The sequence below is a fragment of the Aquarana catesbeiana genome, linkage group LG05, assembly GCF_042186555.1.
Source record: "Aquarana catesbeiana isolate 2022-GZ linkage group LG05, ASM4218655v1, whole genome shotgun sequence".
In the NCBI taxonomy this organism is placed as follows: Eukaryota; Metazoa; Chordata; class Amphibia; order Anura; family Ranidae; genus Aquarana; species Aquarana catesbeiana.
In genome coordinates, this window is record NC_133328.1 from 567,083,293 (window position 1) to 567,100,952 (window position 17,660).

General features: G+C 47.1%; 1 protein-coding gene across 1 annotated transcript in view; it reads right to left on the reverse strand.

The window, feature by feature from the left end:
* The window catches only part of CDH17 (cadherin 17), a 236,317-nt gene that overhangs the window by 15,114 nt on the left and 203,543 nt on the right, over window positions 1-17,660 (reverse strand). The window contains exons 15-16 of the mRNA XM_073631971.1: window positions 6,129-6,368; window positions 3,134-3,250 (exon numbers count right to left, since the gene is read on the reverse strand). Coding sequence (XP_073488072.1) covers window positions 3,134-3,250; window positions 6,129-6,368 — 357 coding nt within the window. The remainder of the gene's footprint in view (window positions 1-3,133; window positions 3,251-6,128; window positions 6,369-17,660) is intronic.

Sequence of the window (17,660 nt, forward strand, 5' to 3'; positions counted from 1 at the left end):
GCAGATCTGCACCAGATTTTGCTCTCTCCAGTTTTAGTAAATCAACCCTAGTGCAACAAAACATTATTTCATTGTATTTCCTATTTCATTTATATGTAGATCAAATGTGTGGTCTTTGATCTACATATGACATTACAAGAATGAATCCATACAAGTAAAAATGCGCTTTTTTTGGTAAAATGTATTCAAATTTGACCTCTTATTAACCCTTAGTTAAACCCAATCAGCCTTTAAAGAGCAACTCCACTTTTGCTGAAACTTTTGTTGAGAAAAAAACATTCCCCTCTGGGTGATCTACACTGCAGGGATTTTAACAAATTTTGTTGCAGATTCCTACCTTTTGTTATGCAGAAGAAATAGCTGTTTGTTTGTCTGTGTGCATGTATAGAGTGATTCTGTGTGGGAGTGGTTTTATAAATATCAGTCAGCTGCTGCACCTGCAGGGCTCTGCTGAGGAAATTGGCAAGGTTTGCATTTCCCTTTGGGAGCATCCCAACAAAAATAAAATTTTTATTGCAGGGCATACTCAAAATCTGACTTGTATCTTAGTGCGGACTTCCTGGAAAATTAGCAAGCCAATCACACAAGCAAGAAATTACATATCTGGGGGCATTCTGTACACTATATGTGTATAGAACGCCTCCAGGTAGCCATATTGCATTGCATTTTACAGAAAATTACAGAGCTGCAGATTAAAAAGGAAAGGTAATTTTTTAATAACATTCATTTACAAAATGACTCGTGTCACAATTGTATACTCTATATTAAAGTGTTACTAAACCCAGGACCCTGCATTCACTATATCTGGTCTACCACAGTACACAGAACATGGAAATGCAATTATTTTGGTAAATACAAACTGCTAAATAAAATACCTTTTCTCATCAGCAGAATCTAGCAGTCTTGTGAATTCTATCAGTGTCTGGTTAAAAGGTAGGAGGAGTTTTCATTCTACTCTGACTGTCCTATGAGGATGCAGGACCCCTGACCCTCTTGATCACATGCACCCTCCCAAGAAAAAAAAACTCTTTAGCAATACACATCAACCTGAATCCAAAGCCTCTGTCTTATCAGGAGATGGATTGGGGACAGTGAAAGAAAGGGAGGGTCAGAGACAACAGGATCAAACAGTCTTTTTATACAATGCAGAGGTTTAACCCCTTCGGTTCCACAGTGAGTATAACAAACATACTTTACTGCATATACAGACCAATTTTACTGTTGTGGGTTTAGTGACATTTATTTATTTATTTTTATTATTAGCTATCCTTTTTTCCCCAGAAAAGTGAAGTTACCCTTTAAGCTAGACAAAAAAAAAAATGAACTGATTTGATTCCCCCTCATCCTCCTATTCAAGGTGGATAAGGAAATCCTCCCCACTGTGCTATTGTATTCTAGCAGTGAGGAGACTCCCCCCGCTGTCATAATACACAAATCAGCGCTGAAGCCATTGGGTGTTGTCACTGATCGAACGGTTTTTATCTGACAGGGTGGTTGAACAGAAGTCAATTGCTGGATCTACTTCTGTTCAACTGGAGTGGCCATACATGGATTGAAATTCAGCCAGTCCCTGTTGAACGAATTCCAGTCCATCTATGGCCACCTTAACTCCGTCCTCCCCTTAGCTATTATTTTTCATCTTTTTTCTATTTTTTACTATTCATTTTTTATTTCTTTTTTGTTTAGTTTGTTAGTTTTTTCAGTGTCGCATAAAAAGAAAATGCACAAAAAAAAAAAAAATTTTTCATTTGCAAATATTTTTGTCATGCTTTATAACAAAAACATACCGTGTATACTCGAGTATAAGCCGACCCGAATATAAGCCGAGGCACCTAATTTTACCACAAAAAACTGGGAAAACTTATTGACTCGAGTATAAGGCTAGGGTGAGAAATGCGCAGCTACTGTAAGTGGAAAAGAGGGTCAACAATGCCCATTTGCAGCCTCACTGTGCCCATCTGCAGCCATAGGTCCCCCGAACTTCAAACTCGGTAGTTAAGGGTTCCTAGATGCCCCCTAGCTGCAGCCAAAATTTGGGGTCTCTGGACCCAAAGGGTCCCGAAATGACATTGCTGCAGATGGACACAGTTGACCGACTTTGGGGCCCTGTATCTCAGGGTCACTTGGTGTGCAAACCCAGTGAAACTAGCACTACAACATATCCAAAGCTGGGGTTCCTAGCACCAAGTGGCCCCGAGATACAAAATCGGTTCGGAAAATGTCAAGTACTTTTCTGCAGCCACTTAGTGCTAGGAAACCCAGCTTTGGATATGTTGTAGTGCTAGTTCCACTGGGTTTGCACACCAAATTTGGGGTCCTAGCACCAAGTGGCCCAGAGATACGGGGCCCCAAAGTCGGTCAACTGTGTCCATCTGCAGCAATGTCATTTCGGGACCCTTTGGGTCCAGAGACCCCAAATTTTGGCTGCAGCTAGGGGGCATCTAGGAACCCTTAACTACCGAGTTTGAAGTTCGGGGGACCTATGGCTGCAGATGGGCACAGTGAGGCAGCAAATGGGCACTGTTGGGCCACAAAGTCAGTTCGGAAAATGTCAAGTACTTTTCTGCAGCAGAGAATGACATTTTCCGAACCGAATTTGGGGCCCCATATCTTGGGGCCACTTGGTGCTAGGAACCCCAGCAAGTTTGACTGGGTTTGCACACCAAATTTGGGGTTCCTAGCACCAAGTGGCCCTGAGATACTGGGCCCCAAAGTCGGTTCAGAAAATGTCATTCTTTGCACCAGAAAAGTGCTTGACTCGAGTATAAGCTGACAGGGGCACTTTCAGCACAAAAAAATGTGCTGAAAAACTCGGCTTATTCTCGAGTATATACGGTAATTTTACTGGTTTACTGGTCCTGTACCTGTATATCCCTTAAAGACCACAGTATTTTTTATATTTAAACTATGGGTCCGTTTTGTCTGCGATAACGTCGAGATTGGGTAAGGTAACAAAGAAACGCATTAATTGTGTTTTGTGACCTAACTAGGCTTTCTTCTGGAAATATTGCCTTACAAAAATTGTTATTTTTTAGTGCTGAACATAGCAAATGAGGAACAAATACTGTATATTCAAAAATAGGACATATTCCCTGAAATAAGATACATACAATTTTTTGTTTGTGCATCATACCTGGGATCTGGACGGTTGCTTCCATCGGAGGTCTCCCATTATCTGTGAGTATTACCGGTACAGAGACACTTTCTTTTGGGAAATTTGCATGCTTCATAGTCAGGCGTGCAGTAGTGCCTGCGGATTTACACAAGTGAATGAAATGGTGTTGAAGCTGTTTCAGCATTACCCTATAAATCACACATGCACACACAACACACTTGCACATATACTGAATCTCTGCCCAGATACCTACTCTCCTATTCACTTCAACTGGAAGATGGAAACCTTCTCAAAATCTCCCCAAAAGGGCACAGCAACTATTTAATAGTTAAAGCATAGGACGGAAGGGTGAGAACCTTTCTCAGGTTTTTATTGCGGTCAATGATTGCCATTGGTGAGATTTCATTCCTTCTTGTTTGGTTAACAGGAAAGCTAACATCTCCACAACAGGGATACAGAAGGCAATAAATATTGGACAGAGGTTATAACCCGTTTATAAAGAAAATATACACTCACCGGCCACTTTATTAGGTACATCTGTTAAATTGCTTGGCAACACAAATTGCAAATCAGCCAATCACATGGCAGCAACTCAATGCATTTAGGCATCTAGACGTGGTGAAGACATAGGTACATAGTTGGTAAGGTTGAAAAAAGACACAAGTCCATCCAGTTCAACCTGTGGTGGTGGTGTGTGTATGTGTTTATGTCAATAGTACATTGTATATTCCTGTATGTTGTGATTGTTAAGGTGCCCATCTAATAGTTTTTTGAAACTATCGAAGCTCTCTGCTGATACCACTGCTTATGGAAGGGAATTCCACATCCTTACCGCTCTGATAGTAAAGACCCCTCTACGAAGTTTAAGGTTAAACCGCTTCTCTTCCAATTTCAGTGAAGGAACGCGCGGTCAGATAACTCTGGGAGGGCGTACAATGACATCCTCCAAGAATTGGGCCCCCTGGGGTGTGCACCTGGGACTGCCCATGACGTCGGGTCTTCCGGACCCGGCGTGTCACGGATCAGGGTAAAGGGCCAATGACAGTGGCCCTTTACCACGTGATCGCTCCATCAAATAACGGAGCAATCAGTTGTCAACAAACCGGAGCATGTCCAGTTCAGCTCCTTCCCTCACCGAGATCGGGTGCAGCAGCGCTGTGGGCTGGATCTGAAGTTACCACAGTGCTGATCTGTGCCCATCCATGGCTCATCCATCCATATTCATGCTCATTCTTTCCCATCCATGGCTCATCCATCCTCATTCATGCTCATCCATCCCCATTTATGGCTTATCCATTCCCATCCATGGCTCATCCATCCTTCCCCATTCATGGCTCATTCATCCCCATCCATGGCTCATTCATGCTCATCCATCCCCATCCGTGGCTCATCCATCCACATCCATGGCTCATTCAAGCTCATCCATGGCTCATCTGTGCCACATCAGTGCTCATCCATGACTTATCCATGCCACATCAGTGCTCATCTGCGCCACATCAGTGATCATCCGTGCCACATCAGTGCTCATCCATGCCACATCAGTTCTCATCCATGCCACAATTCATGCCACATCAGTACTCATCCGTGCCACATCCATACCACATCAGTGCTCATCAATGCCACATCAGTGCTCATCCGTGCCACATCAGTATTCATCCGGGCCACTTCCATGCCACATCAGTGCTCATCCGTGCCACATCAGTATTCATCCGGGCCACTTCCATGCCACATCAGTGCTCATCCGTGCAAATAACCACTCGTTACAACCAAGGTATGCAGAATACCATCTTGGAATGCACAACACATTGAACCTTGAAGACGATGGGCTACAGCAACAGAAGACCACATTGGGTGCCACTAGTGTCAGCTAAGAACAGGAAACTGAGGCTACAATTCAATCAGCCTCACCAAAATTGGACAATAGAAGACTGGAAAATTGTTGCCTTGTCTTATGAGTCTCGATTTCAGCTGCGACATTTAGATAGTAGGGTCAGAATTTTGTGTAAACAACATGAAAGCATGGATCCATCCTGCCTTGTATCAAAGGTTGAGGCTGGTGGTTGTGTAATGGTGTGAGGGATATTTACTTGGCACACTTTGGGCCCCTTAGTATCAATTGAGCATCATTTAAACACCACATGCTACCTGAGTATTGTTCCTGCCCCTGTCCATCCTTTTATGACTACAGTGTTCCCATCTTCTGATGGCTACTTCCAGCAGGATAATGCACCATGTCACAAAGCTCAAATCATCTCACCACTGGTTTCTTGAACATGATAATGAGGTCACCGTACTCCAATGTCCTCCACATTTACCAGATCTCATCCAATAGAGCACCTTTGGGATGTGGTGGAACGGGAGATTTTCATCATGGATTTGCAGCTGACAAATCTGCAGCAACTGTGTGATGTTATCATGTTAATATGGACCAAAATCTCTGAGGAATGTTTCCAACACCTTGTTGAATCTATGCCATGAAGAATGAAGGCAGTTCAGAAGGCAAAAGGGGGTCCAACCCAGTACTAGCAAGGTGTACTCAATAAAGTGGCTGGTAAATGTATATGTGGATTGGGTATTTACAGGCATCAAGACTATTAAATCATAAAAATAAGATTTTTAATGTCACATATTAAAACACATCAGTTAAAAATGACAAATGTTAAAATGATAAGTCATCATAGCTACAACTTTGGTATAGCAGTCTCATAAACTAATGCATTTCGAGACACTCTTCAAGGGAACAGAGAATGTACAGAAAGAATCCAAGGGATCACTTGGGATTCACGTACAGTGATAATGGTAAACAGGACAAATAGAGAAGGTGAATCTCCCCATGGGGGCATAGATAGCAATAAAAACCCAACATGGGTTCTAATCCCTCTCAACGCCATCCACAACTAAAAAAAAAAAATGTTTTCCTTTCGTTATAATTTAAATCTAATACAATGTAATAACAGGTAAGCTAGCTGTGATTCTAGAGTACTCTATGAGAACAGACATCAGTGACACTTACGGTTAATGCCATTAATTATCCAGTCCTTTGCAAAACTTTCATTATCAATTCGAAATTTAAGAATCAAGCCACCGGGAGGACGGTCATCATCGGTTCCCTGAAACTCAAATGACGCAGGTTTGGAAAATGGATAGCAGACAATGAAATCACCCCAATAGTCCTTGGCCAGGCGGGGAGGATTGTCATTGACATCATCAATGTAGAGGTAGAAGTACACCCAGGATCTCATCTGTGGGTTATCTGTAAAACAACATAAGGGCTCAATTCACAAAACTTACACTACTTGGTGCTTTTATCATCCATGTAGAAATAACACTTTGGGATTACCTTTGTGCTATTAATACAAATACAGTAAGGCTTACCTGTAGGTACCGTGAATATCTCCTAAACTTGCACAGTGCATGCGCCCTGAAGGTCCGGTAAACAGTGCTGGACCGTCAGAGCACATGCCGTAAATGGCGTTTCCGGCGCGCATATGCGGGAGTGACGTCATCACGCCCCCGGCCACTCATGTAGCCTCAGGACACAAACCCTGAAGGAAGCCTTCAAGCGGTGACATCGCGGCACTGCAGGGCTTCGTTCTAAGGTAGGTCTCTCATGCATACTAGCACATTATGACATTGCTTTGCAGGGGTTTTCTTTTTTTTTTCATCAACTGAGGTTTACTACCACTAAATTCATAAACATAATTGCATCAGGAAAAGTGACAGGTTCTCTCAATAACAATACCACCGTCTCAGATACACTCCTTTACCACACTCCTCCGTCACTCATCTGTCACTCATCTGTCTGAGCCCTTGGAAATATGCAGTACTTTTCCTCTTTTCCCAGGATGCAGAACCTGAACAGCCAATCACCTGGCCTAATCAGAGTAGAGGAATTGACTTGATAGTAGTCTGCTAAAACCCTGTCGGAGGAATCAAAGAAAATCCCTGCCAACATTTTTCTTTAAAATGGCCTTTGCCAGATTCAAAAATCCCTGCGGCCTGTTTTGGTAACGTCACTGACACATGTAGCAGATTCAGGTAGTTCTTAAAGCGGAACTAAACTTATTGATTTAAAGTAATTGTAAACCTCAGACATGGAATAGGAACAAAGCATATCCCTCTATAGTGTGTACTTGTCTCAATTAAGAGCACTAATGCCCCGTACACACGATTGGACATTGATCAGACATTCCGACAACAAAATCAAAGGATTTTTTCCAACGGATGTTGGCTCAAACTTATCTCGCATGCACAAGGTCACACAAAGTTGTCTGAAAATCCGATCGTTCTGAAAGCGGTGACGTAATACATGTACGTCAGGACTATAAACGGGGCAGTAGCCAATAGCTTTTGTCTCTTAATTTATTCTGAGCATGCGTGACATTTTGTGCTTCGGATTTGTGTACACACGATCGGAATTCCCGACAACGGATTTTGTTGTCGGAAAATTTTATATCCTGCTCTCAAACTTTGTGTGTCGGAAATTCTGATGGAAAATGTGTGATGGAGCCTACACACAATCGGAATTTCCGACAACAAGGTTCTATCACACATTTTCCGTCGGAAAATCCGACCGTGTGTACAGGGCATAAGGGTAATTTGCTGCTTTATTCCTCTGTTATCAGCATGAGTCACTTCTGCCAAGTTTTCTTGACACCAAGAGAAAAAAATGTGACAGATTGACAGCCTCAGCTCTGTTTCTGTGTGCTGTATGAAGGGGTGTGTTCATTCCCTTCAATCAGCTCTCAGAGCTCTCCTCATTGAGCTGTGCAAAGTGTAACTTCAGCTCTCCGCCTCCTTTTTTCCTGACAGCTCAGACAAGCTTTATAAATTCTGGACTTTGAATGGAAGTAGAGAAGAGATGACTGCAGATAAACAGATATGACATATGAAGGGGGATTTGTTTCATCTCTGTGTATCTTGCCCCCCCTCCCCCATGCAAATTTGCTCTCCACCCCAACATTCTAAAAATGAACAAACACACGCAAACTTATGTACTGAATTGTATTGTGACTGCAATTCCTGCACTCATGTTGTACAGCGCTGCACAAACTGTTGGCGCTATATAAATCCTGTATAATGATGATGGGGATGATTGGGGTGGGGAGAGATAGAGGAGGCCAGGATGATTGGTGGGGGGTAGGGGAGTCCAGGATGATTGGGGGGAGGAGATGGGGGAGTCCAGGATAATTGGGGGGGGAGAGATGGAGGAGTCCAGGATAATTGGGGGGGGGGGATAGGGGAGTGCAGGATGATTGAGGGGGAAGAAATAGGGAATCCAGGATGATTGGGGGGGGGGGGATGAGGGCAGGGGCGTAACTACCACCATAGCGACCCATGCGGGCGCTATGGGGCCCGCAGCCAAGTGGGGCCCAGTGAGGATGAGAGCACCGCCAGCACAGTCTCCCAGCCAGGGGAAGAGAGAGGAGAGGAAGAGGCAAGCTGTGACCTGTGCCCCATACAGCTTCACCTGTGCAGAGGAAGAGGCAAGCCACCCGGATCAGCAGAGAGCTGAATTGCCCAATGTAAGCGCTTTCATTAGAACTTCCAGTGTTCCCGGGGCTCACGTCACATAGCTCCACCTCTTGGCCCGGCGCCTTTGATAGACAGAACGCCAATCAAATGCGGGACGTGTGACTTAATCAAAGGCATCGGGCCAAGAGGTGGGGCTATGTGACGATGAGCCCCAGGAAGACGTGAAATTCAAATGAAAGCTATTACAGCGGGCAATCCCGCTCTCTGCTGATCCGGGTGGCTTGCCTCTTCCTCTGCACAGGTGAGGCTGTATGGGGCACAGGCAGACCAGGCTGTATTGGGCACAGGCAATGCTGTATTGAGCACAAGTCACACTGCATTGGGCACAGGTCACGCTGCATGGGGCACAGGTCACGCTGTATGGGGCACAGGTCAAGCTGCATTGGGCACAGGTCACGCTGCATTGGGCACAGGTCACGTTGTATGGGGCACAGGTCACGTTGTATGGGGCACAGGTCACGTTGTATGGGGCACAGGTCACGCTGTATGGGGCACAGGTCACGCTGCATTGGGCACAGGTCACGCTGCATTGGGTACAGGTCACGCTGTATGGGGCACAGGTCACGCTGTATGGGGCACAGGTCACGCTGTATGGGGCACAGGTCACGCTGTATGGGGCACAGGTCACGCTGCATTGGGCACAGGTCACGCTGCATTGGGCACAGGTCACGCTGTATGGGGCACGGGTCACGCTGTATGGGGCACGGGTCACGCTGTATGGGGCACGGGTCACATTGTATGGGGCACAGGTCACGCTGCATTGGGCACAGGTCACGCTCTGTGGGGCACAGGTCACGCTGCATTGGGCACAGGTCATGCTGTATGGGGCACAGGTCACGCTGCATTGTGCACAGGTCACGCTGCATTGGGCACAGGTCACGCTGCATTGTGCACAGGTCACGCTATATGTGGCACAGGTCACGCTGCATTGACACTAGGGCAGCTGTGGGGGGGGGGGGCTGTTTGCAGGGGGGCCCCATCCAACATTTTGCTATGGGGCCCTGCTATTTCTAGTTACGCCCCTGGATGGGGGAGTACAGGATGATTGGTATGGATGAGATAGAGGAGCCCAGGATGATGGAGGGGGGATAAAGGAGTCCATGATGATGGGGGGGGGGGAATAGAGGAGTCCATGATGAGGGGGGAGTCCAGGGTGACTGGGGGGGACAGAGGAGTCCAGGGCGACACACAGGGCTTGTTAGTGTGTACTGTGCAGTGCTGAGGCGTTTGTATCATACAGGGCACAGAAAAAAAAATCAGCACAAGGGGCAATACTTTAGATCACCCTCCCCTCCCCAAAGTAACCATCTATTGGTCACCTCTCCACACCTCTTTGCTTAACTCTACACCCCCCATCCACAGCTCCCCTTTGTACCCCTCATCCACAGCTCATCTCTGTATCCTCCCATCCACATCTCGCCTCTGTGCTCCCCATCCACAGCTCACCTCTGTACTCCTCATCCACAGCTCACCTCTGTACCCCCCATCCACAGTACACCTCTGTATTACCCCATCCATAGCTCACCTTTGTTTCCCCTTCCACGTTCACCTGTGTACCCACAATCCACAGCTCACCTCTGTATCCCCCTTCCCCCGTTGTACCCCCAATCCACAGCTCACCTCTGTTCCACCCCATCGACAGTTCACCTCTGTACCACCCCATTCACGGTTCACCTCTGTACCACCCCATCCACACTTCACCTCTGTACCACCCCATCCACAGCTCACCTCTGTATCCCCCGTCCACGTTCACCTCTGTACCCCCAATCCATAGCTCACCTCTGTACCCCCAATCCACAGCTCACCTCTGTACCACCCCATCCTCAGTTCACCTCTGTATCCTCCGTCCACATTCACCTCTGTACCCCCCACCCACAGTTCACCTCTGTATCCCCCGTTCACCTCTTTACCCCCCCATCCACATTCACCTCTATACCCCCCATCCATGTTCACCTCTGTACCCCCCATCCACCTCTGTACCCCCCATCCACGTTCACTTCTGTATCCCCTGTTCACCTCTGTATCCTCCGTCCACATTCAGCTCTGTACCCCCCACCCACAATTCACCTCTGTATCCCCCATTCTCCTCTTTACCCTCCCATCCACGTTCACCTCTGTACCCCCCATCCACCTCTGTACCCCCCCCATCCACGCTCACCTCTGTATCCCCTGTTCACCTCTGTACCCTCCTGTCCACATTCAGCTCTGTACCCCCCCATTCACAGCTCACCTCTTTATCAGCCTACACAACCTGCCCCCTAAAAAACCCTCACCTCTTTTCACACACTCACACCCCCCTCCCCGGCTTTACACCTCCAGCCTGATTACAGCTGATTCTCTGTTCATGCAAATCCCCCTCCCCACCGTTCTTTCTCCCCTGATGACAGAAGCTTCACAGTGGTAAACACCGTGCAGTCGCCTCCTATCAGACTTGTAGCACAGAGCCAGAACACTTCACTCGGCTGTGGGCTACACAAGTCTGTCAGGCGGGGCGGGAGGAACACGGAGCACCGATCTGCTTTATTCCCTGTCACTCCTGTCCTGCAGCTCCTGACAGTGGGAGAAGCGGAACGAGCGGGCTCTAGCACATGAAGCCCGCAGCTATGTCGCTCTCCTGTCATAATGTGGCTGCTTGGGAGAGCGGGGGGGGGGGAAATCGGCTGCACCCGCTACTCCAGGAAAACTGCGGGAAGCACGGGGCTTTGGGCCCCAGCTGCTTTGGGCCCCACAACAATGACCGGGCCCAAGGCAGCTGCCCCTTTTGCCCTGCGTTAAAGACGGCCCTGATTCTATAGCCAGGAGCAGGCTGTCTTTTGGGTAAGGAGCTGCCCACTGCCTGCTATCAATCACATAGGGAGCTGACCTGATGGGAACTAGTGTCTGTGAATCCAGAGGCGTAGCTTGAAGCTTGTGGACCCTGATGCAAAAGTTGACCTGCCCCCCCCCCAACTAACACCCACCACATGCCAAGATACTCAAAGTGGCTTAAGAGTTTAGAGCTCCCAGGGTTCCTCCTTACATTAGAGGACAGGGATCATCCCTGGAGAATCAGAGGACCTGTGAAATCCCCTGGTCAGAATGGCAGTGTAGTTGCAGTAGGCAAATACACCCTATGCAGATTATGGCTGACTGGCTGTGTTGTAAAGGAATGTGATTTCAGCCCTGCGGAGGAGGAGTGGTATAGAATGCTGTACTGGGAAAGAAGCTCAGCAGCGGGCATAGCATCCAGGGTGGAGGGGGTGGTCAGGGGACTTTGGGGAGGGCAAAACTCAGATCGGGGGGGGAAAAGCCATGTGACATGAAATCTGGAGCCTGCAGCCCCTCAGGAGTTGTTAAGGGATTTGTTTTAGCAATTTCTGAAGGTTTCTCTGTCAGTGTTGGCAGGTGTTGGGGGAAGGTCACCTCCCGGAGGTGCGTGTCTTTTCCCCAGTTGTCAGGGAAGTGGGGTAAGCGAACATCCCCAGGTGGGGGAGGGGGATTACAGAGAATCTCAGCTACTGACTAGAAGACACTGAGCGGTGTCTTACCTCACCAGTGACATCGGTCCCATCGTGGCTACAGGACAGCACTCTCCTCTTCTTAGCTCGCTGAGCTTGGTTACCATTCCATGTTGCCAGCACACAGCACAGACACTTCCCCATCCTGGGCTGTTCTCACCACATGCTCCTCTCCATTCAGGAAATGATTCACAGCTTCTCCCCAGCCAATGAGAACAGAGGGGTGTGGACTATGGAAGGCAAAGCAGAAGCCCAGTACTCGAGCGTGGCTGTGGGGCAGATCGAAGCTGGACTTTGTGGAGGATATGATAATATGACAGGGATGCTGCAGAGGCCCCTTGGAGCTAGGGGTGGGGTTGCGATTTTGACCCCTGCAACCCATTATGCTACGCCCATGTGTGAATCCCTATCAGGCTCCACCCACCCAGTTTCAAAACACTCTGCTGCTTTGCTGTCTGCTTGACAGCTGCAGCAGCAGAAGGAAGCACAGTTGCACTAATGCCAGAGTGTCCACATGGACACTTCAGCCTCAGGGCGCCTCAAAACAAAGTGCATGCCCCAGATTCATGTACCTGTTTACAATCTGTCATCCACACTGACATTTGTTGCATGGAGGCACGTCAGAATTCTAAAGACAGTTAATGAATCCCCTTATGTGTATCACAAAACATTGCCATGTTTTTTCCATTTAAAATGTACTGTTTTTACTCTTTGCAGCCACTTCTTGACTATGTGCATGCACGCTAGCTGCAGCTGCATATCATTGCTCAGAACAACTTCGTACAGTAATGGTAGCAAAGGTGGGACATGCTTTATGCAACATATATTGCCAAACCCTGCAAAATCTCTCTTGAAAACTTGTGTGATGGGGTGACAATGCAGGAGAGCAATTGAAAGACAGAGGCAGAGAGTCGTCATTCAATAACAGGAAGTGCTGGTAATGACCTCCATTGTAGGATTACCAGGTAATATTTTAATGGAAGCTGCAGATTTAAAAAAAGTCAATATTACTTTTAAAATTACAATAATATTTTAAATACACATTTTATTGGTTTAGATCTACTTAAAAGAGAGAAGATAATAAAACTATTTTGGATAGATGCTCTACCCAATAATAAAGTAAAACAGAGGCTTTCGTTAGTTAAATATCCATTTCATATCAACAAATACTAATTCCACCCATGCAACATTTTGCTTGTTAATTACTAATTTTTTGAGCTCATAATTTTTACACAGTAAAATAATGAATAGAGTTTAAATAAGTAATGCGTCTTAAACTCAACATTCACTGTACAATCTGGTTTTACAATCTTCTTTGGATCCTCCAACAACTCCAAACTTAATGGAATGTTTACAAAGTTTTGGTAAATCTAAGGCCCCTTTTACACGAGAAATCCGATAGGGTTTATCAGCCACACCCGATCAAACCCTCTTCTATAGTGCACCAGATGTAAACGGACTTCTGTCCGTTTACACCCGGCTACCTCCAGGTCCGATCCAACCTAGCAAAAAAGAAATGGAAGGGGATCCGTTCCCCTCCGGCTGGCCAGGTTGGATCGGAGGGCACACCATGTCCCCTCTGCATAAATCTGCCCGCTCTGCTCAGCTCAGCAGGGGATCAGCGGACGGATCCCCTACTGAGCAAAAATGGATCTGGCTTGTGTGAAAGGGGCTCAAAGGAGGTTGTACAAGGGATAAAATGTGTTCAGCCAGCTCTAGTTACCTGACCCAATAGTTACTTATTTGTTAAGGCAGCCCATAGAAGATTCATTTTATTTCATTCAACCTGCTGGTCAAAAAGCAAAAATAATTACATCGAAAATGTAGATGAGGGAATCCTCCCCACTGTGCCTTTGTATTCTGGCAGCAGGGAGACTTCCCCGCCATTAGGGATGAGCCAAATACCCCCCTGTTCGGTTCGCACCAGAACATGCGAACAGGCAAAAAATTTGTTCGAACACGCGAACACCGTTAAAGTCTATGGGACACGAACATGAATAATCAAAAGTGCTAATTTTAAAGGCTTATATGCATGTTATTGTCAAAAAAAGTGTTTGGGGATCTGGGTCCTGCCCCAGGGGACATGGATCAATGCAAAAAAAAGTTTTAAAAACAGACTTTTTTGGGAGCAGTGATTTTAATAATGCTTAAAGTGAAACAATAAAAGTGTAATATCCCTTTAAATTTCGTACCTGTGGGGTGTCTATAGTATGCCTGTAAAGGGGTGCATGTTTCCTGTGTTTAGAAAAGTCTGACAGCAAAATGACATTTCAAAGGAAAAAAAGTAATTTAAAACTACTCGCGGCTATTAATGCATTGCCAGTCCAACAATACACATAGAAGTTCATTGATAAAAACAGCATGGGAATTCCCCACAGGGGAACCCGAACCAAATTTTTTTTTAAAAATGACGTGGGAGTCCCCCTAAATTCCATACCAGGCCCTTCAGGTCTGGTATGGATACCCTTTCATGACTAAGCCTATTTTTGAAATTTGGTGTTTACAAGTTAAAATCCGTATTTTTTGCTAGAAAATGACTTAGAACCCCCAAACATTATATATATTTTTTTAGCAGAGAATCTAGAGAATAAAATGGCGATTGTTGCAATATTTTTTATCACACGGTATTTGTGCAGCGGTGTTTTAAACGCAAATTTTTGGAAAAGTGACACTTTCATGTATTTTAAAAAATCCAAACAGTAAAGTTACCCCAATTTTTTTGTATAATGTGAAAGATGATGTTACGCCGAGTAAATAGATACCAAACATGTCACCCTTTATAATTGCACGCACTCGTGGAATGGCGACGAACTACGGTACCTTTGAATTTCCATAGGCGACGATTTAAAAATTTTTTACGGTTACCAGGTTTGAGCTACAGAGGAGGTCTAGGGCTAGAATTATTGCTCTCACTCTGACGATCGCGGCGATACCTCACATGTGTGGTTTGAACACCGTTTACATATGCGGGCGCGACTTCCGTATGCGTTTTCTTCGCTGCGCGAGCTCGCGGGGACAGGGGCACTTTAAAAATTTTTTTTTTTTTTTATTTAATTTATTTATTTTTGTACTTTACTTTTTTTTTACTTTTATTGCTGTCACAAGCAATGTAAACATCCCTTGTGACAGTAATATGTGGTGACAGGTACTCTTTATGGAGGGAACGGGGGTCTAAAAGACCCCCCATCCCTCCTTTACACTTCAAAGTATTCAGATCGCCGAAAACGGCGATTCTGAATACTGTGTACTTTTTTAAATTCGGCGCCATTGGCAGCCGAGTAAACGGGAAGTGACGTCATGACGTCGCTTCCGCATTTACAAGAAGAAGGCTGGAACGAAGCCGCTCGCAGCTTCGTTCCAGTCCGCCCCCAGCCGCCGAAGGCAGCCGAACGGACACCGGGCCTCCCGATCGCACGGGAGGTCCGGTAACAGCGGCGGGAGGCGGTGGGAGGGGGGGGATGTCCCCTCCCGCTCCTCCGGTATAACAACCGAATGGCTTTTAGCCGCATATATTCGGGTAGCCGATCGCCCGCTGAAAACAACGGTACCGGGATGATGCCTGCAGCTGCGGGCATCATCCCGGTATAACCCCGGAAAGCCGAGTACGCATATATGCGTTCGGTCGGCGAAAATTAGAAAAAAAAAATGACGTGGGGGGTCCCCCTAAATTCCATACCAGCCCCTTCAGGTCTGGTATGGATATTAAGGGGAACCCCGGCCAAAATTTTTAAAAAAAATGGCGTGGGGTCCCCCTCAAAATCTATACCAGATCCTTCAGGTCTGGTATGGATTTTAAGGGGAACCCTGCACCAAAATAAAAAAAAAAAACGACGTGGGCTCCCCCCAAAAATCCATACCAGACCCTTATCCGAACACGCAGGAAAAGAGGGGGGATGAGAGAGCGCCCCCCCTGAACCGTACCAGGCCACATGCCCTCAACATTGGGAGGGTGCTTTGGGGTAGCCCCCCAAAACACCTTGTCCCCATGTTGATGAGTTCAAGGGCCTTATCCCCACAACCCTGGCCGTTGGTTGTGGGGGTCTGCGGGCGGGGGGCTTATCGGAATCTGGAAGCCCCCTTTAACAAGGGGTCCCCAGATCCTGGCCCTCCCCCTGTGTGAAATGGTAAGGGGGTACAAAAGTACCCCTACCGTTTTACTAAAAAACTGTCAAAAATGTTAAAAATGACAAGAGACAGTTTTTCACAATTCCTTTATTTAAATGCTTCTTCTTTCTTCCTTCTTCTATCTTCCTTCGGTTTCTTCCTCCATCTTCCTCCTGCATCTCCCCTGCAGCATCGCCGCCTTCTTCCCTTCTTCTCCTCGGGCCGCTCCGCATCCATGATGGCATGGAGGGAGGCTCCCGCTCTTCTCTTCATCTTCTTCTCTTCATCTTCTTCTCTTCATCTTCTTCTCTTCCTCTTCTTCATCTTCTTCTCTTCATCTTCTTCTTGGGCCACTCCGCATCCATGGTGGCATGGAGGGAGGCTCCCGCTGTGTGACGCTCCTCTTCTGATGGTTCTTAAATAACGGGGGGCGGGCCACCATGTGACCCCGCCCCCTCTGGCGCACGGTGACTTGACGGGACTTCCCTGTGGCGTCACGGGGAATGCCACAGGGAAGTCCCGTCAAGTCACCGTGTGTCAAAGGGGGGCAGGGTCACCGGGTGGCCCCGCCCCCCGTTATTTAAGAACCGTCAGAAGAGGAGAAGCGTCACACAGCGGGAGCCTCCCTCCATGCCACCATGGATGTGGAGCGGCCCGGAGAAGAAGATGAAGAGAAGAAGATGAAGAAGAGAAGAAGATGAAGAGAAGAAGATGAAGAGAAGAAGATGAAGAGAAGAGCGGGAGCCTCCCTCCATGCCATCATGGATGCGGAGCGGCCCAAGGAGAAGAAGGGAAGAAGACGCCGACGCCGCGGAGAAGATGCTGGACGAGAACACCGGAGGAAGAACCAGAAGAACCAGAAGAAGAAGAAGATGGAGGAAGAAACCGAAGGAAGATAGAAGATAGAAGAAAGAAGAAGCATTTAAATAAAAGAATTGTCAAAAACTGTCTCTTGTCATTTTTAACAGTTTTTTAGTGAAATGGTAGGGGTACCCCCTTACCATTTCACACAGGGGGGAGGGCCGGGATCTGGGGGTCCCCTTGTTAAAGGGGCTTCCAGATTCCGATAAGCCCCCTGCCCGCAGACCCCCACAACCACCGGCCAGGGTTGTGGGGATGAGGCCCTTGTCCTCATCAACATGGGGACAAGGTGTTTTGGGGGGCTACCCCAAAGCACCCTCCCAATGTTGAGGGCATGTGGCCTGGTACGGTTCAGGAGGGGGGGGCGCTCTCTCGTCCCCCCTCTTTTCCTGCGGCCTGCCAGGTTGCGTGCTCGGATAAGGGTCTGGTATGGATTTTTGGGGGGACCCCACTCCGTTTTTTTTTTTATTTTGGCCGGGGTTCCCCTTAATAACCATACCAGACCTGAAGGGACTGGTATGGAATTTAGGGGGACCCCCCCACATCAT